The sequence below is a fragment of the Micromys minutus genome (assembly GCF_963924665.1).
Source record: "Micromys minutus genome assembly, chromosome: 11".
NCBI lineage: Eukaryota > Metazoa > Chordata > Mammalia > Rodentia > Muridae > Micromys > Micromys minutus.
Window position 1 is genome coordinate 18,063,122 of NC_137980.1, and position 23,792 is coordinate 18,086,913.

Below are 23,792 nucleotides of genomic sequence, written 5' to 3' on the forward strand. Positions count from 1 at the left end.
CATACGTCCTTATTTTCTGTATACATATCTGTGTCTTTAGTGACTGAACACTTTCATATGGTTATGTGCATATGCACTAACAGGTGTGTGTAAGTGTGTGTGTGTGTGTGACTGCAGAGGCTAGGTCAACTTTGAGTACTTTCCTTAATTGCTTTCCACCTTGTTCTTAGGGACAAGGAAGGTCTCTCACATGGCTTGGGAATGCATTGTTTCAGCTGGGTTGGCAGGCTAGTAAGCTCTTGGGTTCCACGTGTCTCCACCCAGACAGCTCTGGAATTACAGAGGTGCACCACCCTGCCTGGTATTTCCACGGACATTAGGGATCACAGAATTCAGGTCCTTAAGTTCCAACAGCATCTTTCCAGCACCAAAAATCATCCCACAATTTCTCAATTAATTCAATAAGCTGCTTTCATGTTCTTTTGAAAAATATAAAACACCCAAATGAAAAAGAAGACCAGGACAATTTCTTCACTGTATATATAAAACCAAACAGCAATTAAATCAGAACAATATTGGTAGAGATATAAATACATCAAAGGAAAAGAATGAAGCCCAGTAGCAGGGCTACACATCAGGGTTTGTGTATGTCATAAAGGCGGCATATGTGTGTAAGAATAAGAACAGACTGTTCAGGACAGTTGCTGAGGCGCATGCCTTTAATTGCACAGCACTTCAGAGGGACAGGCAGGTAGATCTCTGTGAGTGAGTTCAGGGCCAGTCTGGTCTATAGAGCAAGTTCCAGGACACTCAGGGCTACAACCCTGTCTCAAAAAACCAAACCAAACCAACCAACTTAAACAATAATAACAACCCCCCACCACACCTCAAACAAAGAATAGACTTCAATAAAATGCTTGGTCCAAATGCTCAGTTGTCAAAACAAACAAAAACAGCAATTAATTTCTTACTTCATTCTATACACTAAGGTAAATCCATGTTGTACAAGGTCTAAAACAAAGCTGATGAAAATGAGGAGCCCTGCACAAAGATTGAAAAAGGCCCTGTGTCAGACAGACAGACAGCTGGACAGCTGTCGTTTTTATAAGGAAAGCGGGTACCTTCAGTTCTGCATGGCTATTGTACGGCACTGCTTTCTACTAATAACTCAGGCCATCTAATCACTATACAAAACCATCCTGGACTTAGATTATTTTAGCCTTCAGTACAATGGAGGTAGCAGGGCAATTTCTCCCACATTAATGCTAAATATAAGGAAGCGACTTTCAACTGAGCAAGCGGGAGGCTGGGTGTCGGTGTCACAATTACTCAAAACCTAAATGAGTCCCAAAATACATTGAAGGTTCTATTTAAAGATTAAACCAAACGCTGTTTTTGTGATTCTAAATTGCATTGTGAAGTGAATTCCTCAATAGTTACAACCATTTTATTTAAGAGCAGTGATTCAAAAACCAAGTACAAGAACCAGAAAGTCTTAATCATATTTGACTCAGTAAGCAAAGCAAACTATTCTAAATGTATACTCTTGTAATTTACGAAGTGGCTCTCTCTCTCTCTCTTCCTCTCTCTCTCTCTCTTTCTCTTTCTCTGTCTCTCTGCCTATCTCTCTCTCACCTTGGGTTATGTTTTAACACCTTGACAAGGTATTTTTAAAAGTTTTATCTCTTGAAGTTTTATTCATTTGAATATCTTTCAATTATGTTTGTCACGACTTTATAATAAAGTCATTTTATCTGACATACAGTAGATTGAGATTATACTGCACTTACTGTCCCCACTAAGGCTTCTACATAAGTACTTCTGAGCGCCACTGTCTATCAATATGGAGAGTGTAGGACTCTTCTATTGCTCCCTAGAGTTTTTTGTCTGTTTGTTTTCTTAATCATTGTGCCTTAACACCCCAAACACTCTTACATTTTCCATCTGGCTAGCAAGCAGAAATTCTTTCTACAATTTAATAATTTCAAAGTTGGAATTTATCAGGAATTTGATAACTACCTACTGTCTAATTACTTATTATTTAGTAAAACTAGTGTTTTGATCTTAATGATAGAAAGTTTCTATCCAAACTTTCCAGTCTTTAGGGGAGGAAAACGATGGTTAACTTGGGTCTCCAGGGGAGATACTGTTCACAACTAAGAGAAAACTTCAAGATAAAATATGATCCTTATTTACCCTTTAAAAACTTCTTTGAACGCTATTTGTTCTCTGACAACCTCAACATTACTTTCCACAAGATAAAAATTCTATAAATTAACAGAGAAATAGTCTGAAGGAATTCTTCAAGAGCAGTAAACCTCAAGTATTAAGTCTACTTCCGAAGACATAGACAACAGTCCTTCGGAATTGGCAGTGACGATTTTAGAGAGGGGAAAAAAAAAATCTTCAGTTTGCGACTGGAGAGATCATAAACTCCTAACCTGAGTAAAGCGACTGGGTCAAGTCATTTTTGCCCAGGCAAGTAGCAAAGATGTTCCCGGGCTTTCCGGAAAGCAGCGTCTCACAACCTAACATCCTCACCTGAGGTTTCTCACGTTCCGGTTCGCAGGCTCGTCATAAACACCCAAGGCAGAATCCGAAGCCAGGCTGGACAGAAGGGGCACGCAACTGTCAAAAGAAGCCCACTTGCTCTCAGAAGGTTCCCCTAGGCAACCAGCCTTCCGCTAACCCAGGACTCACACCAGTTGCCTAGGATTGCGACTACAACTCCCAGGAGGCTGCTCGGCGGACAGAGCGCCAGCCTTCCCAGAATGCAGCGCAGCGGCTTCCCTGTTCAGCTCTCTCCTCTCCCGGCTCCGCCTCCTTCCCTACCCGTCGTCACCCGGGAGGGCCGGAGGTAGGGAGCGTCGAGAGCCGCCGGGAGGGGCCCGGGGCGGGGTGGAGGGAGGATGGGAGGACGGAGGGGAGGGAGCTGAGAGAGGAGGGAGGGTAAATAGTGGACCCGGCAGGAAGATGGCGGCTGTAGCGGAGGTGTGAGTGGATCTGGGTCTCTGCCGTTGGCTTGGCTCTTCCCGTCTTCCTCCCCTCCTCCCTCCCTGACTGAGGTTGGCATCTAGGGGGCCGAGTTCAGGTGGCGGCGCCGGGCGCAGCGCAGGGGTCACGGCCACGGCGGCTGACGGCTGGAAGGGCAGGCTTTCTTCGCCGCTCGTCCTCCTTCCCCGGTCCGCTCGGTGTCAGGCGCGGCGGCAGCGGCGCAGCGGGCGCGCTTCGTCCCTCTTCCTGTTCCCTCACTCCCCGGAGCGGGCACTCTTGGCCGTGCCATCCCCCGACCCTTCACCCCTGGGACTAGGCGCCTGCACTGGCGCAGCTCACGGAGCGGGGGCCGGTCTCCTGCTCGGCTGTCGCGTCTCCATGTCGGATAACCAGAGCTGGAACTCGTCGGGCTCGGAGGAGGATCCGGAGACGGAGTCCGGGCCGCCTGTGGAGCGCTGCGGGGTCCTCAGCAAGGTGAGCAGCCCGCGGGGCCCTGGATCTACTGCCCCGACTCACCTGCCGCGAGGCGAGGGGAGCCGCTCGGGACATGGGGTGGGGCTGGACGGGAGGCACGGACTGTCCCGGGGCGGGGGCTGCGGAATGTGCTGGGGTGCGGGGCCGAAAGGTTGTCTTGGAATGAGTGCCTGGCCAGGGATGGAAAAGGAGGTGCTTGGGACTGTCTTTACCCCTAGCCCCTCTAATCCCTGGATCTTGTCAGCTTTGGCCGAGGACCTTGGAAAGCTTGTTTTAAATCTATGATCTAGTTTGGAAGGCAAGGTGCATCTGGTAACTTGGAACCCAAGGCCGCAGCTGTCTGGGGTGTAGGAATCTGGGTTGGGCAACCGTGGTGTCTGAAGAAGTACTGGACACGGGGGGGGGGGGGGGCGGTTACCTTTAAAACTATATTTGTGAGGCCCCCACCAGAATGGGGGCAGGGGGTGTTCGGCTCTAATGGGTGTAAATTAGGCAAACCAGTTGACTGGGTTTGGCCTTGAAATCTGACATAGTAAACTTTTGAGGTGTGACTGATATTTGGTGTAGAAAGTGTGTGCGGCACTTTTGTACTTTACCCCTCCTTGTCCAAGTTCAGAGAGGAGCTATTGAGTTGGCACGCTGTGGATAAGAAATATTAATAGTAAGTTGGAACGTGTCATAGGGAAGACCGACCTTTAGTTCAGGAAAAGGAGCATTTTTTTTGTAATTCAGTATTTGTGGAGAAAGGAAAGACATTTTGTTTTATTTTCCCTCTGTACTTTTCAAAAGTTCCTCCTCAAATTTCTTCTTTTCCTTTCTTTTTTTAAGCCTAGATAACATTTGTAGGGTTGGAAGTGAGTGAGTGATCTTGTTAATATTTCACAGTGTGTTGTATTTTACGTTTTTGTTGTGGGAAGACTCAGTCTTTTTTACTTCCCCGTCCTTTCCTGTTAAACTTTCAGAAATGCTTAGAGCAAGCAGTTAGTTTCCAGAGAGAGAGTCGGGGCTGGCCCCTTAACAAGCTGGTCATAAGATACCAAGTCATGTGCTAATGGCCATTAAGAAATTATTCTGCTTCTAGTGTTCTTGAACATCATTTCTGGAATTGTCTGAAATTTAGGCTATTAAAGTGTCTTTAGCTGAAAAGACCTGGGATAGATGTAAGAATGTCAGATGCAAGACTTCCAAGTGTTAACTTTTATTTATATAGTGGAGGATTATGTTGTATTTAATACTGTGCTTATGCTTGAAATTTTAATGAAATGCTTTCAGTAAAGTGAAGCTCCCTGGTGTTTATTTAGATTTAATGCATCTATATAATTTAAAGATCAGTGGTGAATACATTGTGTAATAAGTTTGCATTTTCAAATGGTTATAAAATGGGTTCTTTGTCTCTTCTGATTCTGATGGTTTCATTTCGTTGTCATGAGATGAGAACCAGACTGCTGTATTAGTATTTTGTTCAAGTATTTTATGAAGCAAGCTATACTTTTGACTTGTTTCTTTGAGACAGGGTTTCCTCTGTCTAGCAGTAGCTGTCCTAGAATTCACTTTGTAGACCAGGCTTGCCTAGAACTTACAGAGATCCACCTGCCTCTGTTTCCTGAATGCTTGGATTAAATGTGTGGGCCACTGATGCCTGGCATACTTTTGACTTGTTGATCACCACTTTTTGGATGTTGAACAATTGCAATGACTGATGAAACAGGTCATATGCTCTGTGATCTATTGTACAGAGCAGTGTATGAAGTATAATGTGAATCTGAACCTGAACCTGGGGCATGGCAGAGTTGTGTTCACTTAATCCTAGCACCCAAGATGCTGAAACAGGAGGATTGTAAGTTTCAAGCCACCCAACCTACCTATCTTGTAAAGGCTGTCTCCCAAAATCATTTTTTAAAGAATTCTATTTGGCTATGTCCACAAAAGGGGAGTTATTTTAATTTTGACTGTTCTGTATCTATACAACCAACAGTAGTAAAACCTTATTGACAGCTGTAAAGGAAAATTTCCTGAAATTTAAGAATTTATGGGAGGCAGAAGAAGGTGGATATCTGAATTCCAGGCCAGCTGATCTACGTAGTGAGTTCTAGGACAGATAGAGCTACATAGTAAGACCCTGTCTTAAAATATATATATATATATATGTATATGAAAAAATATATATTTATGGTTATATATAATGTTTTATGGAGATTTTTATTTTACATGTGTGTTTGTGTATGCACATGTTTACAGCTGCCTGGAGGCCAGAGATCTAAACTGAGTGTCTTTCTCAATCGTCTACCTTGTTCTTTGAGACATGGTCTCTCATTAAACCTGGAGCTTGCGATTTAGCTAGACTGGTTTTAGTCAGCAAGCCTCCTGTATCCACCTCCCCAGTCCTGAGGTTATAGGCATATGCTACTACTGTACCCGGAATGCTTATGTGGCTGTTAGGGATCAAACTCCAGTCTCCATGTGCTTCACAGTCTGTGCCATATGTCTAGTTTCTGTTTTCTAAAAGGTGCTTTGTTTACTTTTGGACATTGTTAGAGAGCAAATCCAGTGGCATTATGCATCCTAGGCAAGTATTCTGCTGTACTATGGCTGCAGCCCCATTAAAGACACCTTATACTGAAAAGTACATGCACACTGGTGATGCATGTTTTTTTTAAGTCTTTTGTAATTTGAACCCTTTGTAAGTTACCTGATAATTTAAGCAAGATTAGTTTTTAACATCTGTTCTTTTCCTTTTGTTGAATTACATAGATAAGTTCCAGTATTAACCCATTTTCTTTATTGTCTTAAAATGGAATGGGTTTGGAATTGAGGGGAATGAAATTTGTATCAAAAACAGGCCAATCCAAAGCTTGTTTTCTTCCTTTACATAGTAATCAGAAATACCTATGAGACAACAACCTTAACCATGTTGGTTCCATAAATTCTTGATAAGTAGTAATTCCATGTAGTTAGAATGTGGTTGAGGAATGCTCGTACCTTAGCACATTACAGGAACTAAGCCTGGGTAAATGAGACCTTAGCCAGCTTTCCAGAGTCTCTCCATGGTTACCTTACAACACCATGCATGTGTTAGCTGCTTACTGGCCAGCTGGCTTGCTTGATATGACGTCTCACTATGTAGTTATGGCTGGCACAGAGTTTGCTATTAAGAGAAAGCTAACCTCAAACTTATAGAGATTCCCCTGCCTCTTGTCTACTACCTAATGCTGGGATTTAAAGTATGGGCCACTGTTGCAGTAAAAATTTTTTAAATTCTTTATTTTGAGATAGAGCTTTGTTATAAAGGCCAGACTGGCCTAACTCATAACCCAGCTCCCAGAGCTTCAGAATGTGAGGATGGACATGACCTGGCATACTTGGCTCTTTGAGTCCATCGAAAAAGCTGTCCTTCCCATAAAGCCTTTTATTACATAAATATTCACTATCTTCCCATTGCATCTCTATATTGTTTTGTATGGTCATTTTGGTTCTGACTCTTTTCGTTGTTGTTGTGTTGTTGTCCTTGTTGTTGTGGTTGAATTCATGATTGCCAGACTTAGCAACAGGAGTCTGCTTTCTTGTAATATCTAAGATGCAGTCCCTGTTAACTTGGTGAATAGAACCAAATATGGGCAGAAAAAAAGGCAAAGCCCTGCTTTCTTGTTTGTAATAATAGCAAATAACATTTATTGAGTCCTGAAGCTTATGCCATTTGTTGGTTCTGCTGTAAGAAAATAATACAGGTTATAAACATGTACCAGAGTTCCTCTTTACCTTAGAAAGGATCTGGAGAGAGCGCTTGATGGGTAAGCTTCCTTATCTGTGCATAATTATGCCTCAAACTGAGTTAATTGGACAAGCTGGGCAGTGTTCTAAACTTTTCTTATATAATCTTAACTCTAAGAGAGAGACTTGATTGACAGCAAAACACATAGAGGGTAACATGGCCACAGTTCTGGATAATAAAGTGGAATGGTGGGCAGCAAGGTAGAATTAATCTATGGAGGGTCTTAAATGCTAGTTTGGCCCATTAATGTGATAAAGAATAGGAAATTGTTCATGAAGGTTTCAAGGCTGGAGTCTTAAGTAAGTATATGCTTGATAGTATGATAAGATTACTCTTAAAAGGAGAGGTTAAGAGGGGGAAGTTACTAAGAATATTCTAGAATCTAGGAAACTGAACATTTTATCGGACTCATTGAAAATTGGGAAGGCAAAGCAAATTTAAGGTTGTTGGCAAAGAAAGATGAATAAGATTTGGTGATAAACTATGAGGAAGGGAATAGTCAGGTATTGAGTGTTCTGTATGACTTTGCTAGTTATTTTCATTTTATTCAGTCATTCAAACATGCGAAGAAGCAAACGTTAAGTAACCTGCCTATTCCCCCAGCAAACAAAATTGGGTCTGTTTAGTCCTGTGTCTGCTGTTCTGTTCATGTATCTAATGCAAAGCCAGCTTTGGTCGCCATGACTGCAGAAGTAGTAATACAATCAAGAAAATCAAAGGAGGAATATACCTTATGGGAGGAGGTGAATTCAGTTGTTTGTTTCAAGTGTGTAGCTAAATGCAGGCTTAGTCACAAGCTGTTAGAACTAAGGAAGTAGTGCCAAGAGACTCCTTAGAAAAGAGTGAGTTGAATTGTCAGCATGGGTGAGCTTCCAGAAATGGCGTACAATAATGGAGATTAGATTTAAAAGCAGAACCAATCTCAAATGTGCCTAATTTCGAAATAGAAACATAAAAGATTTTTTCAATGGGTAAGGAGCCTGAGCTAATGCCTTATTTAACACTCCAGTTTAAATTAGTTTTTAGAATCGTTTGTTAAAACACCAGACATAAACAACAAAAAAGGAAAATCAAGTATTCCTATGAAATTAGATTTCTACCTTTGGCAGTTTCCTGATTGTTATCTTAAGTATCTCAGGACCTGAGCAACAAAGAAATCATGATGGATGATCCAAAGTCTTTGAAAGCCAACCCATGTCTCGGTTAGAATAATACAACTTAAGGGACATTTTTAAATGAATTAATCATTTTAAACATCTTGTCATTGGTTCTATAGAGGAAGAGTTAAAACTAATGTGAGCTTAATAAAGATTAATGATCTAGGATTTTTTCTTAGACCATTATACTATTTGCATATGGGACTAGCTTACAACAAGAGTGGGATTTTGATGATGACTGGAGTAGACTTCTTTAGAAGACTTAGTATGTGGTGCAGGAGAGACTAGACTGCATGACTGAGCTGTTCCGCATGTTACTTTATACAGGGTCCAGAACAACTTAAACGTCAAGGTGACGAAGAAGGGAATATAAGAGTATGCAAAGATCATGGCAGAACTTTATAAATGTACAAGAAAATGTTAACATTTTTGTTTCCTAGCTATTAAAGTAAAATTACTGAAAGTCATTATATACTAGAAACATCTTACTTTTTTTTAGCTAATCATTTTACTGTATATTATAATTAATACAACTTTTTCAAAGTTTTGTGTTAAAGTTTTGAAAAGTTTCAATTTCTAAAATACTAACTTTATTTTTTCCCTTCTCTTTCTCTTTCTATCTCTAGTGGACAAACTATATTCATGGGTGGCAGGATCGTTGGGTAGTTTTGAAAAATAATACTTTGAGTTACTACAAATCTGAAGATGAAACAGAATACGGCTGTAGGGGATCCATCTGTCTTAGCAAGGCTGTGATCACGGTGAGTACCTGTCCCCATTCAGTAAGTAGTCGCCAGGCATTAACTGTATCAGAACTGCTTTGGGTACTCTGAAACCCTTTGCCCTTCTGGAGAATACCACTGTGTGCTGTTAATTTGTATAAACATCATTTATTTATTCAGATGACTGTCAAACCAGTTTAAAATTTTCAGAACAAAAAGGGTAGTAGATTACTTCATAACTGAGGAGATTGGGGCAATTTGTAGGTTATTTAAGAAGTAAAATTGGAAAATCTCTGTGTTTATTTAACTTACTTAAGAAAGCACATATTCATTTACCAGCTTTGTCATACCGATATTATGGAGTTGAGAGTTCCGTGTTAACTATGCATAGTGCATGGTCTTCAGTTCAGTTTCCACAAAGGGGGATAAACTGTTTTGTTTTGTTTGAGGCAGGGTTTCTCTGTGTAGCTCTGGCTGTCCTGGAACTCACTTTGTAAAGAGGCTGGCCTTGAACTCCCAAATGCTGGAACTATAGTCATGTGCTGCTGCTGGAATAAACACTTTTGAGATGAAAGTATAATCTCTTTCTAAATTTTAAGATTTCCTTTGATCTATTTGAGCTACGTCACCTTTTAATACTTTTTAAAGGAGTACCTTTTGTTGTACCTTTTGTTGAACCATTCTTAGTTTCCATAAACACAACTTTATTTTCATACAGTATGTGGTCATGACTTAAATAATGTTGTACTATGTAAAAACAAGCACATTGGCATAGACCGGTTTGGAAACTGATGATTGACTTTTTAAGCATCTAACTCAACTTCTTGGGATCAAAGTATGTTATTATAACACATTGAAAAGGCTTATTGGTTGAGTGTGATCAGTGTACCATAGACATTTATAATCAAAGCATAAGAAATGTTAGCTATGGCAGGATAATTAAATAGGGATTAGCTAAGAGATTCATTGTATAAAATCTAAAAATAGATAGGTAAGACAAAAACAATTCAGATTTTATTGCTCCACTCAAAAGTCTAGTTCTCTTGTAATAAAATTGCTTGTAAAAGTAAAAAGTGTTCTTGGATTTCTTGTTACTGTCTACATTTGACTTGTATATTGTTGATGCTTTGCATTCAAGAAAAATCTTGCAGTATTTTTCCATCTTTTTTGTGTGTTCTATGTACCACTCTCTTGTGTATTCAAGTTAGAGAACAAAATCTTAATTGAACATCAATTTAGTAAAACAGGGTTGTTTGAAAGTGTTTGACAGTCTATCCTCTTTTTTTATTTTTTATTTTTGGTCATTATTTGTGTGGATAGACTAATGAGAGGAAATATTCTTCATAATCTTAGAGTCTTTGTATGATCCTTTCCCATTCCCCTTCTTTTGTATATTAATTGCAGTATTGATTATTAGAATAGGATTTAAATTTTAATCTGTTTTGCTTCCTGAGTAGTAGTATTCCCAGAGTGGATTTAAATGTAGTTACTCTGTTTTGCACTACACAATGACTAACTCTGTATTTGTGTGAAAGAAATATTAATAAGCACATTCATTGCATCTGCTTGGGGGCAAAGTAGGTAATTGCAGACAGTTGCATTTGTATGCAGAATGGCTTCATTCACTGGTCTTTAGTAGATACAGGAAGAAATGCTAGCATTTATTTTTGTGGTTGTTTCAACTTCAGTCTGTTCCTTGCTTTGAGGCCTTACAGTCTTTTAGTCTGTATTTCAAGGTGATTACAAAATATAAATGAATATAAAAAACTTTTCAGGGTGAATTTTACAAATAGGTAGTTTACGTTTTTTTTTTTTTAATTAATACTAACATTCTTTGTTAAATAAGTTAAATTAGCCTTACTATGGGCTATTGTCCCTATCACTTCCTCTCTGAAGATGGAGTAAATATTAACACTGAATTTGTTGCATTATGCTATTATGAAGTTGATAATACTCACGTGAGAACAAACCTGGGCTTGAAGATCTGTATGCATGTGTGATAGTAAGGATTGAACTCAAGAGTTTCAGGGCTTCTATATGGAGTGATTCCCCAGATCTCCTGCTTATCTGTGTAGTGATGGTCTCAGTAAGATACCCAGGCAGGCTCTCAACTTGGAATTTTTAGCATCAGTCTTCTGAATAACTAGGATGACAAACCTGAGACACCAGGCACACTTACATTGTAATGATTTTAATATATTATTTATTGGTAGATCTAGTTTGTGAGCTTTTTACGTTTTTGGAGCCTAATCCATTATTACCCTAATCCAGTCCATATAAAAATCTTGTTCTTTGGACATGTGATACCTGTGTGAAATAATTTAAAGAAACCGTGTTTTCTTTGAAAGGTTTTTGTTTGTTTACTTGTTAGGCGAGTGGATTAGGACTATTTGGATAAAAACAATACCCCTTTACTTTGTAAAAAGGAACTTTTTGTGTGTGGTGTGCATGGAAAAAAGTTGAATTTCTTAATTAGTAAAGCTTAGTAGTTATTTGCTTAAGATCCAGCTTCTCTTATAAAAACTTGTCATGTTTGTTATAATCAAAAACAAATGTTTGCTAGACATGGTGGTACAGTCCTTTAGCACTTAGGGATGATGCAAGGAATATCCTTAACTCTGTATCTAGCTTGACTACAGAACAAGACACTGTCTTACACACACATACACACACACACACACACACACACACACACACCAGATATTTATGGAGTGTTTAAACTTTTTATTTAAAAATTCTTTTAAAAAATGACTGATACGTATGCTATTTAAAAGTTAAAAAGTAAAAGGTTAACCTTTTTTCTTATTCCTGCACTGATGAAACACCCAGAGGTCTATTTTTGGTGGTCCTTCCTGAGACTGTGTGCTTATACAGCATTTTCTAGAGTCTTGATTTTTACGTACACTGTTCTCTTATTAAACTTACTGTTATGCCCTTTATTTCCATTATTGTAAGAGCCTGCTGCCTGCTGTGATGATCCCTTTGAAGAAAGCATTGCTGTCATTGTAGGGGCTCATTCCTAACTACAGCACTGGGAGGCTAAGGGAGGAGTGTCATAGAGTTTGGAGCTAGCATACAGTAAGATCTTGTCTCAAAGATACAACAAAACACTCCAAGGAAATGGAATACTGCCTTTACATTAAGTATCAAAAAAGTGAGGTTTAGGAAAATATTAAAATACTTGTCAAACTTTTAGGTTAATAATGGGACTTATTATTCTAAGTTGATTATTTTATTCATTAGGTTTAATCTTCTAGATCATTTATATTCTTCAACGTTCTTTCATTTAATATTTTATTTTTATTTTTGTGTAAGAGGATTTTGCCTACAGTATGATATGCTTCATGTGTATACCTGCTACCTGTGGAGGCCAGAAGAAGGTGTTGGATCCCCTGGAACTAGAATTAGAGTTGTAAGCCACTATGTGGGTGCTGACAACTGGGTCCTCTGTAAGAGCAGCCAGTGCTGGCTCTGAATTAGCAGCTGTCTCTCAGCCCTTAAAAGATATATATATACTTAAAACAATTTTAATTTTTTTTGTTTTTTGTCTTTTTTTGTTTTTTTTTACACTCCAGATATTATTCACCTCCAGATCCACCCTCATACTGTTCCACATCCCATACCTCCTCCCTGCCTCCCTGTCTCCACAAGGATGTCCCCCCGCCCCCTTACCCCACTAGACCTCCCCACTCCCTGGGGCCTCCAGTCTCTTGAGGGTTAGGCGCATCTTCCCTAACTGAACACAGACCCAGCAGTCCTCTGCTGTATACGTGTTGGGGGCCTCATATCAGCTGGTGTGTGCTGCGTGCTTGGTGATCCAGGTTAATTGAGACATGTCAGGGGTCCAGATTAGTTGAGACTGCTGATCCTCCTACAGGGTAGTCCTCCTCCTCAGCTTCTTCCAGCTTTTTCCTAATTCAACCTAATTCAACAGTCAGCAGCTTCTGTTGATTGATTGGGAGCAAATATCTGCATCTGACTCTTTGAGCTTCTTTTGTTGGGTCTTTCAGAGGGCAGTCATGATAGGTCCCTTCATGTGAGTGTTCCACAGCCTCAGTAATGGTGTTAGGCCTTTGGGCCTTCCCTTGAGCTGGGTCCCCCTTTGGGCCTGTCACTGGACCTTCTTTTCCTCAGGCTCTTCCCCACTTCTTTCTATTCCTCCAGTTCTTCAGACAGGAACAATTATGGGTCAGAGTTTTGACTGTGGGATAGCAACCTCATCCCTCACTTGATGGCACTACAAGATCCCTCTCCCCACTGTAGGGCATTTCATCTAGGGTCCCCACTTTGAGTCCTGAGGGTCTCTCACCTCACAGGTCTCTGGTAGATCCTGGAGGGTCCTCCCTCTTACCTCCTGAGGTTGCCTGTTTCCTTTCTTTCTGCTGGTCCTCAGGGCTTGTCCTTTTACCCCACCTGATCATGTTCCCCTCTCCACTCCTCCAGCCTCCCTCCCCTGCCCTGTCAGTTTCCCTTCCAGGTCCCTCTCTCTCTAACCCCTTGTGGTTGCTTTCTTTTCTCTCCTAAGTGGGATTGAGGTGTCCTCACTTGGGCCCTTCAGCTTGTTGACCTTTTTTAAATTCTGTGGACTGTATCTTGGGTATTCTGTCCTTCTTGGGGGGTGGGAGTGGGCGGGGTAATATCCACTTAGTGAGTACATGCTGCGCATGTCCTTTTGGGTCTGAGTTACCTCACTCAGGATGATATTTTCTAGTTTCATCCATTTGCCTGTTCTTATATGTCTGTTTTCTTTTTCTTCTATAAATTTTAGCATTTTTCCACTAGTGCTCTTACTCAAAAACTGTCTTGCTCTTATGTAGGCAGCTACATTTTCATGTAGATTTGATATTTGAATTTTGATTGAAATTATTTTACATTCAAGAATGATAGCTTTTTATTTTCTCAGGTAACTAACTATGCATTTTAATACCATTACTTCATATTTGAAATTGCTAGTTTTAGTATATATTATAAAATATGTTTTGAATTTTTCTCTTTTATGTTCATTTGGCATATATATGCCTTTTTAAAATCATATTTAAAATTATTTGATATTATCTCATCAGTCAGTTACTTAAACTGCTTATGAAGAGAAAAGAAGTGAGAAATTATTCATTTGCTTTTCTTTGTAGTTACTGAAATTAGAAGGTGTTTTGTAAAATATGTATAGAGATTTTATTTTATTTTTTTAGCATGATGAAGCCAGTGATATCTTTAGAATTAGTGTATTTGTAATATTAGCTCTCATTTTGGACAGTTAACTTTGCGAATTAATAACCCTCAGTCCTTTTAAATTACCAAGTGAATGAAGTTGCTGTTCTTCTCATCTGAGATTGCTTATAGGGACACTTATGTACCAATTCCATGTTTTAAGATTTTCAGAAGGAAACCTCAGAGGTAGTGAAACTATTTGCTGCTGGAAATAAAATAACATTAAAGCTGAACAGCTCTCAGGTCAGTGGGGATTATAAGAGAAAGAGTTGAGAAAGTTGTGAGTGACAGTCAAGAGGTCAGGACCAGCGGTAAGGCTCAGCAGGTAAAGGAGGGAAGGCTCTGACTCTGAGCGCCTCAGGGCCTGACTTTGTTCCCTGCAACCTAAGGACAGGTGAAAGTAAAGAACCCAAGTTCACACCATCATTCTAGGACCACTACACACCACGTGCTATGCCATGTGTCTCCACATACAAATAATGAAGTTGGAATTTTTTAAATCTTAAAATTGAAGAGACTGATAAAGACGATAAAACAAGGAAAGAAAACATTGAAAATTGAGAACACTAAAAATAAGTGTTAAAATGCTACACTGAGAGTAGTATCTCAGTCTTATCATTTTCTTTGTTTTGTTTTTGAAAATATACAATATACTGTGATTATAGCTTTTCCTCCCTCAGCTCTTCCCATATCCTCTCCACCCATCCAAATCCATACCCTTTCTCTCTTTCAGCAGAAAATAAACAGACATCTAAAATAAATGAATAAATAAAATGATATAAGATAAAAAACAAAGTGTAGGAGAAAACAAACAAAAAGCTAAAAAATAAAAAGCATAAAAAACACAGACACATAGACATACCCAGAAATCCCATAAAAACACAAAACTGGGAACCTTTCCCTCTGGCGGTGCGCACAGTACCTTCTAGTACCGTGAACAGTAGGCAGTAGGGTGAAGGGTCTAGGTAGGTGTCAGCTCAGCATCTCTGTGCTGAATGAATTATCAACACTGTTTTTGAGTATGTTCATTCTTTCTGCTAATTATGAGGGAAAACCTGTTCCATGCTTGATAGTTTAATGTGTTCTGTGCTCTTGCCTTTTATGTTCATAAGACATTCTCCCTCTGTGTTTGTGTGTTCAAATTTCCCTTTTTAAAACGACACATAGTATATAGGAATAGGGGCCTATTCTACTTCGGTAATAATAGTTTTGAATAAGGTCATGTGCTGAAGTTATCAGTGATAGGATGTAAACATATGAATTTGAATTGACAACATTCATCCATAACAGTGTCAGTTAAGTATGAAGCCACGTCTTCTGCTTCCCAGTTTATTTTTTTATCACATGCATGAACACAGGGAAAATGCCTGTATAGTGCATTTTATTTCATGCAGGACATACAGGAACATGACTTAAATTTATAAAGAAGCTCTTTAAAATTTTAGTTTGATTCTTTTTAAAATGCATATTGTTTGAGAATTTCATGCATGTATGCAATGTATTTTGTCCATATCTACTTCTGCTCACCCTAACTCTTCTTGGACCTCCTCAAACACATTCTTCTCCCAACTTCATGTCCTCCTTCTTGAAAATACTGCATTGAGTCTGGTTGGTGCTGAAGCATGGGCAGCACCAGGGATCACACTTCTGAAACAGTCCTTTCAATAACTCTTCAGCTACGGGCAGGCCTTACAAGCCTCCCTCCCGTCTGTCATTTAATTTTGATAGGCTTGGTCTTGTACAAGTCTTGTGCAGGCAACCACAGCTGCCATATGGGCATTAATGCAGTGGTCCTGTCATGTTCAGAAGGTACTGTTGTAGTCTTCCTAAAACTCTGGCCCTTAAAATCTTTCTGCCTCTTCAATGAAGCTTCCTGAGCCTTCAGAGGAGTATGATCTAGATGTTGCATTTAGGACTGAACACTCCACCATCATCCAAATCCAGTTAATTAGTTAATGTCTTGTTTTTTGATGTTTCTGAAAAATCACGTTTTATTTTTATATTTTTTTAAATGTGAAATATCACGAATAAGGTACAAAATCAAACCTCAGTTCAGAGAGCTCTACTTTTGAGATTACAAAGTCAAACCTAAATTCAAAAGTGTACTTTTGAGATTAATGAATATTCCCCAAGTTTCAGTTTCCTTTTCTCCCCTCGCTCCTTAAAAATGTTTTTTAAATAATCTTCTAGGTTTTATACAGGTATACAGTTTACTGGGATTGGGATCGAGCCGGCTGGTAGAGCACTTGTCTAACAAGCACATGGCCTTGGATTTCTGGGAGAGACAAAAAACTAGAGCAATGTATGTTTCACATCTCCTCCACTGTCTTGGGATTATAGGCATGTGCCACCCTACTTGGCTTATGTGGACCCGAGGATCAAAGTCAGCCCTCTGTACACGACTGGCAAGCATTCTTCTACCACCTGATCATCATCATTGGCTTAACCCATGCCTCCTTAGACAGAGTAAACTGGGAGACAAGATCCAAGCATGGAATAATTATATGTTTAAAAGAAGTATTGTGTGTGTGTACACTATACCCAATAGATTATCAATTTTCTTAGTCTTGTGAAAGACTTTTATTGGAAGCAAAGCCTCCAGTTTAAAAAAAAAAATAAGAGAAACTGGCTTATCAAAGGGAGACAGATTCCAGTGACACATTAGAGCCAAATGTGACCATTCATACCATCATTGAGTATATTCTCACACATTTCTTATGAGTTCGTTCCATCAAACAGCGTTGTTTAATAACTTAAGAAATATTAACACTTGATATTTCTACCAATTCCTGACAGACTTTCTTTGATGTACCATTTTTATCTTATTCTAGTTGGTTTTTGTTTGGAGTGTGTGTGTGTGTGTGTGTGTGTGTGTGTGTGTGTGGCATATGCACATAGAGGTACAGATTTTTGTTTGAGCACATGCTGAAGTCACAGCATTATCCTCTGCACCTTATTATTTGGTGTCATAGTTAAGATTGCCATTGGTGTGATGAATCAGCATGACCAGAACTACTTGTAGGTGAAACAGTTTATTAGGCTTCCTTACAACCATTTGTCACTGAAGGACAGGAACATAAACAGGACAGGTAGGTGGAGACAGGAGGAGGCCATGGAGGAGTGCTGCATGTGTTGCTTGTTCTCCCGTGGCTTGCTCAGTACCACCAACCTGGGGAGTGGTACCACCCACAATGGGCTGGGCCCTTCTTCATCAATCCCTAGTTAAGAAAAATGTCTTACAGGCTTGCTCACAACTCAGTCTTATGGAGACATTTTCTCTCTTTTTTAAAAAAAGTATTTAATGTATATGAGTGCACTGTCACTATCTTCAGACACACCAGAAGAGGGCATCAGATCCTTATTGGAGATGGTTGTGAGCCACCATGTGGTTGCTGGGAATTGAACTCACGACCTTTGGAAGATGAGTCAGTGCTCTTAACCACTGAGCCCTCTCTAGCCTGAGACAGTTTCTCAATTAAGGTTCTCAGATTACTCTAGCTTATGTCAAGTTACTGTAAAACTAGACATTGCACCTGGGGACAGAATCTCTCACTGAACCAGGAGCTCAACAATTTGGGTAAGCTAGCTAACCATAGAGCCTCAGGGGCCCACCTATTTCCCCACTCAGGCAGACGCCAACATGCTTGGCTTTAAGTTCTGAGTATCCAAGGTTGGGCCCTCAGGTCTGCACAGTAGGCTCTTTACCAACTCGCGCCGCTCCATGCCTTTCCACCTTTTCTTTATGCAAAAGCTGGTAGCTGTACTATTGGTTTCAGCTTTGTGAAAGAAAAGAACAGTAGGTGGAAAATGTTCAGACTAAAGGAAAATGTTCGTTATGATTGTTAAGAATAGGCAAACAGAACAGCTCCTCTAATCTGCCTGCTTTTCTGACTGGCACTTTGACACTCTTTTCTGATCATGCAGTGTCTTTCCTGGAATGCCTTTCCTGTTTCCAGTCTCCTTTTAAGATACAGCTTTTCAGTTGCACAGTTCCAGGTGTATGTGATTTTAGTATTAGATTTTCTAAAAACAAAAGAACCAGATGATGTTTATGTGCTTAGCAGTATGCTAGATGTTTTGCAAATTATTAAAAGGTTAAAAATCATTATTTCTATGGAAGGAAACTAAAGGTTAAAGAGTAGGTACTTTTCAATATTCAATTTAAAAAATCAATTTACTTAAGTTGTATGCCTTCTGGATAGCTGAAAATAATGGTTAACAGCTTTTCAAAAATTATCTCTCTAAAGAGAAAATAACTGTATAAAAATTTTAAATAACCTATCACCTTCAGCATTACTTGTAGACAGATAATGCCAAACTACAATATAATTTTATTTTAATGTAGCAACTGTCTCTTACAGGTTTCCTTCCCACTGCTACAAGTTGTGAGCAAAATTAGACATGACGTGTCACCGAAATAGAAGGAGCACTAGTAAAGTGAGAGTGTGAAATGTTACCACAAAGACTGTATTCATTCATTCATTCAAAATTTAAATAGATCTTTAACAAAGTCACAAGGTAGATCAATCTATAAGCCATTTTAAGAGCCAGAGAACTGTATAAAGAGATCAATTTTTGTTAAGGCAGTAAATGTGATTTTAAAAAGATAGTCATCTATCAGGGAAACACTAAGTAAAACTACTTTAAGATTTTTCTTATATCTCAGAATGGCAATTACAAGAAAACAAATGAGAACACATGCAGGTGAGGGTGTAGGGAATATTCATTGTTGCTAAGAATGAAAACTGATGTGATTTCCACTTTGGAAATCAGTGTTGAAGCTTCTCAAAAAGCTACAGATCAAATTACCATATGGAGTATGACCCAGCTATACCACTTTTGATTGTCTATACATTCAAAGGATTTCATATTCTATATAGACATTTACAAGATGACACTTACTATCTATGTTTAGTGCTATTCTATTCATAACATCAAGAAGTGAAATCAACCTATGTGTCTATCACCAAAGAAATGGGTAATGAAAATGTGGTGCATATGCAGAATGAAACGATTGAACTGTAATGGAAAATGATATGTGACATTTGCAGGAACATGGATGGATCTAGAAAATACAATATGAGATTTATCCAGGCTCAGAAGGGTAAACATTACATGGCATCTCATGCTGATCACATGCAGATCTTAACTTCTAATTTTTATATATTTTATTTTCATAGGAGTAAGTGTATATAGATAACAGAAAACTTTAGGGGAGGAAGGTTAATTTGACTCATGTATTATCTGAGTAGAAGGGAAATACTGGGAGCAGTAGGATTTAATCAGTAACAGGTGACAGGGTTATGGGGAAGGTGAACCACAGGTAAACATGAAAATGCCATAAAGAAACCTGCTACTTTGTAAACTAACTTAAAAAGAAATAGGATGCTGAGAGACAGCACAGCACTGGATGCTCTTCTAGAGGACCTGAGTTCAATTCCTAGTACCCACATAGTGTCTCACACTGTAACCCCAGTCCCAGGGATCTGATGTCTGCTTCTAATATTTGTGGGCATCAAGTATGCAAAATACTAAAAAATTGGAAAAAATGTTAAGAAAATAATTTTTTAAAGATAACTTCAAGTTAGGTTGTTTTTTATATTTAGAAAACTGGTTTGGAAAGAATTTGTTTTAGAAGCTCCATTATGGGTATTGAAATGTCTATGATCAAGTAATAATTATCAAATAAGTTCTGGTAACTTCTTTATTATTTCCAGTAGATTTATTATTGTAAGGATATATCTTAAGAACTCTTCAGTCATATTTTTAATGTAATCTTTACGGATTATAATATAAAAGGTGTCATATCTGACCTTGAGAATCAATGCCTACCAATGTGCTTCAAGTTTAATAATAATAGCAAACCCTTTTATTTCTTTTATGAATTTGATTTTCAGAAGTAATAGGTCTTATTAAATATAATTTAGCAATGTGGTAGATGCTAAATAGTTATATTTGGCCAAAATAAACCAGAATTAAGCAAAGTAAGGTGTATCAAAGATGTGCATGTATATGAATTTTCTTGCTATAGTTCTTTTCATAACAGGAAATATACTTTGATATAGTAGATCGCTGTTTGTTCAGTTTGTTTGAACAGGTAACTGTAGACCTTAAATGCCATCGATGAGTTCATACACACTTCGTAAACATGATGAAAAAAGTACAGTGCATTTCTAGCCCTGAAATGAAATTTAGTTTTTTATTATAAATGTAGGTAGAGAATTTTTTCAGTATTGTAATAAATCTCTGTGTCCCTCTCACTGACCACAGTTTTATCACATGACATTTCACACATTGTAGGTTCTCACCGTTTTTTCTACCAGCAACTGTATAAAAATGTGTTCCTATGTAGTGTATATATACATACATATGCATATATATTGCAGCTCATTAAAACTTCTTAGGAGTTTTAGGTAACAGTTTTCTTTATAACCTTACATATTTTGTTTTTATACTTTTGAAAACATTGTCTTTAAAGGAGTCTGAAGATGTTATCAGATTTGCACTGCTGCATAGGATCCTCCTATAACAAGGGATTGTTTAGAACAGTAGTTCTCACCGTTCTAACGCTGTGACTGTTTAATACAGTTCCCCTTGCTGTGATGACCCCCAACCTTAAAATTATTCTTGTTGCTACTTCTTCATAACTATAATTTTGCTACTGTTCTGCTCTTAATGTAAATTTTTTTTTTTGGAAATAAGATGTTTGCCAAAGAAGTCACAATCCACAGGTTGAGAACTGCTAGTTCAGACCATTTATGTAGGTTTTGTTTTATTTGAATTTTGTTTTATTTGCATCTTCATGTAATTTTAGGTGATAGAATTGCTTTCTGAATTTTACAAGTAAAATGGTGTCAGGGCCAGTGAAGGAAAAAAGAGAAGATACTCTCTCTTCCCAGCTCTGGGCTTCCAGTGCTGTCAGATCTTGCATCTAACCACTGCTTGTCTCTTAAATCTCGACTTTACCAGGCTTCTTGCCAGGATTGCACTCCTTGTCAGGGCATCTCCTCAAGATCGCATCAGGCTTGCTCTTTGCTGTCACAGGTTCTGCTCATGTTTCTCTTGCTCTGTGTAATGTCAGTTCCTTTCTTCAGTCACTCCTTCCCTGTCCTCCTGCTCTTCATCTAGCTATTACTTGTTGAAGGCCTTCTCTGCTCTATCACAGGTTATGCCAGCTTTTCTTTGCTTGCTTTGACATATTTGGACATAATTTTGTACATTTTTGTGGGGATACATTATGGTAATTTGTTACATGTATAAAATGTCTAACAACCAAATCAAAGTAACTAACATTTCTGTTTCTTTAACATTAATTCTTTGTTTTTGTTTTTGTTTTTTTTTTTTGCTAGTTGAAATACATTGTAGATGGTTTTGACTGCCCACTTCATTATGCTCGTTTTCCCTATGTTTTGGGCCTTTCCAGCATTCCCTTGCTGTTTCTCATCTCTGACTACTCCCATTTCCCCTGCTCAATCACCTTTTTTACATGAGAGAACACAATTATCTCCTTTTATAAACTTGTCAACACTGTTTACCTTTCTTATGTTTTTTTAACACTTGACATAATTATTTGTGTTTATTTGGTTAATACAAGGTCAGAACATTTAAGAATTTAGCCTATTTATTCTCACTTTTATATCTTCAATTTCTTAAATAATGCTTGGTAAATCGTAAGTGTTTATAAATATGTGATCAGTGGGTTGGTTACATTGATGCATTGAGTGAGCAACTTAGAGTATGGTGGTCCAGTAAAAATTATTACAGATACAGCACAGATGTCATTAAAAATGTTCTAGTAGCCACATTATTAGGAAAAATGAGATTGATTTTATTATATTTTACTTAGTACAGTATATCTAAAATATAATTTTAATATGTAGTCATAAAATAATTGAGTTATTTCTTATTTGTACTGAACCTTAAAAATCCATTTTATTTTGTATTTTATCATGTTTCAATTTATGTTATTGCCTTTTATCCAACTGTATGGTAGCTACATGTGGTCAGTGGTTACTGTATTGAGTAGTCTAGGTTTAGATGTTAACACTGAGAATAAGAAATCAGACTGGCAGTGTTCATACTCAGCTTTTATTTAAGAATAACAGTTGAAAGCATGGTTTTGTTTCTTCAGAGGTCCTCAGAATTAAGATGTAAAATCAAACTGCCAGTGGCACTCATTAATGAAATAATGTGATATGAATTATACCTCCCTATGGGTTTTCCTGAAAGATTTATAAGTGAGGTATGTAAACAAAAAAACAAAATGAAAATATTGTTGAGACACGTAGTTTGTGAGTAGAAATTAGTCCTCAGAATTATCTTGTCAGGCAGTTTGTTCCTAGGTTGTACTCTTTCAAGCTGTTAACAGTTTTTATAGCAAACCTTTGTTATCTTAGCATCTTGATTCATAGGGTAGTCTGACAAGGTATTTCTGGCAAGGAATCGTTGTATCTTGTTTCCATTATTGTTTTTTGTGCTAAGTTGAAAATAAGTATCAATGTGAGTCATGTCTTTATTTCAGGGTTGTAAAAGGTGTAGGAGGAAAAGTTCTTAAAATGAATAGATGAAAGAGGGAAATGAGTAGAAATCCTCAGGAGGAAAAGGAATAACCCATGTCTTTTATTTAGGCAGTGTAGATCAGGTGAGAAGGAACAGTGGTAAATGTCCTAGCAAGGTTTAAGGAAGAAGACAGTGTAGCTGATGTACAGTGGACCAGGGCAGAATATTAGGAAAAGAAGAGAACTGGGGGAACCAGAATCTATAGAATGTTGCAAGTCATTGTATGAACTCTGGCTTCTGTGCTCAGTTGTTGTTGACGGCTTAAGAAGAAGCTCAATCAGATCCTTGTAACAGGATAACTTTGGAAAGGAAACCAGATAGCCTTAGAAAGCTATTAAGGCAGAATTGATAAGAATTAAAGTTGGTTCATGAACTCTTATGGGCTATGAGAGGAATGAATGAAATAACTCAGGTCTACTAAGCAACTTACAGAACTATGGAAACCTGCAGAGTTTGGAAAGGTTAATACAATGATGATGCTCAGTTGCATTATGATTTGTCCTAAAGATTCAGAAGATCATTGTGACATCAGGGCAATCAAAGTTCAGAGGTAGAAGAGTAGCTTGAGTAATACGCATATAATGTGCATGTGTCCTGTGTTGGGGTGTGGAGATGCATTTTGTAATCTGGGCAGTCTGCAATGCTGCTTCAGACCTCTTTATATTTCATTTTTGAGCTTTGATCTTAATTATATTTCATTATTAAATGCTTGTCTCTTTATTACTGTGATATAAGGCAAGATTAAGCATCTGACTTTCAGGAAGTCTTTTGTAAAGGAATAAAGCAGTGACTGTATAGTCCAACTCTAATTTCTGAAATGATAAACATCTACTGCTGTGACTACACCTCCATACATCATTTTTTATTTGTTTAGTTTTATAGTGTGAAATTATTTCACATAGAAAAGTTGTAAGACTAGCTTTAGTTGACTAGGTTAGCATTACAGCAAGCATTCTCTATCATTCTCCC

General features: G+C 38.3%; 2 protein-coding genes across 6 annotated transcripts in view; one reads left to right on the plus strand and one right to left on the minus strand.

Annotated features, from left to right (window-relative positions):
• POLK (DNA polymerase kappa) overlaps nucleotides 1–3,150 on the minus strand; it is a 56,416-nt gene extending 53,266 nt beyond the window's left edge. For both annotated transcript variants that reach the window (XM_080925298.1, XM_080925299.1), the window contains exon 1: nucleotides 2,482–3,150. The gene's annotated coding sequence lies outside the window, so the exon portion shown is untranslated. The remainder of the gene's footprint in view (nucleotides 1–2,481) is intronic.
• The window catches only part of CERT1 (ceramide transporter 1), a 98,922-nt gene continuing 78,142 nt past the window's right edge, over nucleotides 3,013–23,792 (plus strand). For 3 of the 4 annotated variants that reach the window (XM_080925304.1, XM_080925302.1, XM_080925301.1), the window contains exons 1-2: nucleotides 3,189–3,408; nucleotides 8,961–9,095. In XM_080925304.1, the coding sequence (XP_080781430.1) occupies nucleotides 3,313–3,408; nucleotides 8,961–9,095 (231 nt within the window). In that variant the 5' untranslated portion in view covers nucleotides 3,189–3,312. Of the gene's footprint in view, nucleotides 3,409–8,960; nucleotides 9,096–23,792 lie in introns of all 4 variants that reach the window. The other variant, XM_080925303.1, reaches the window with a different exon arrangement.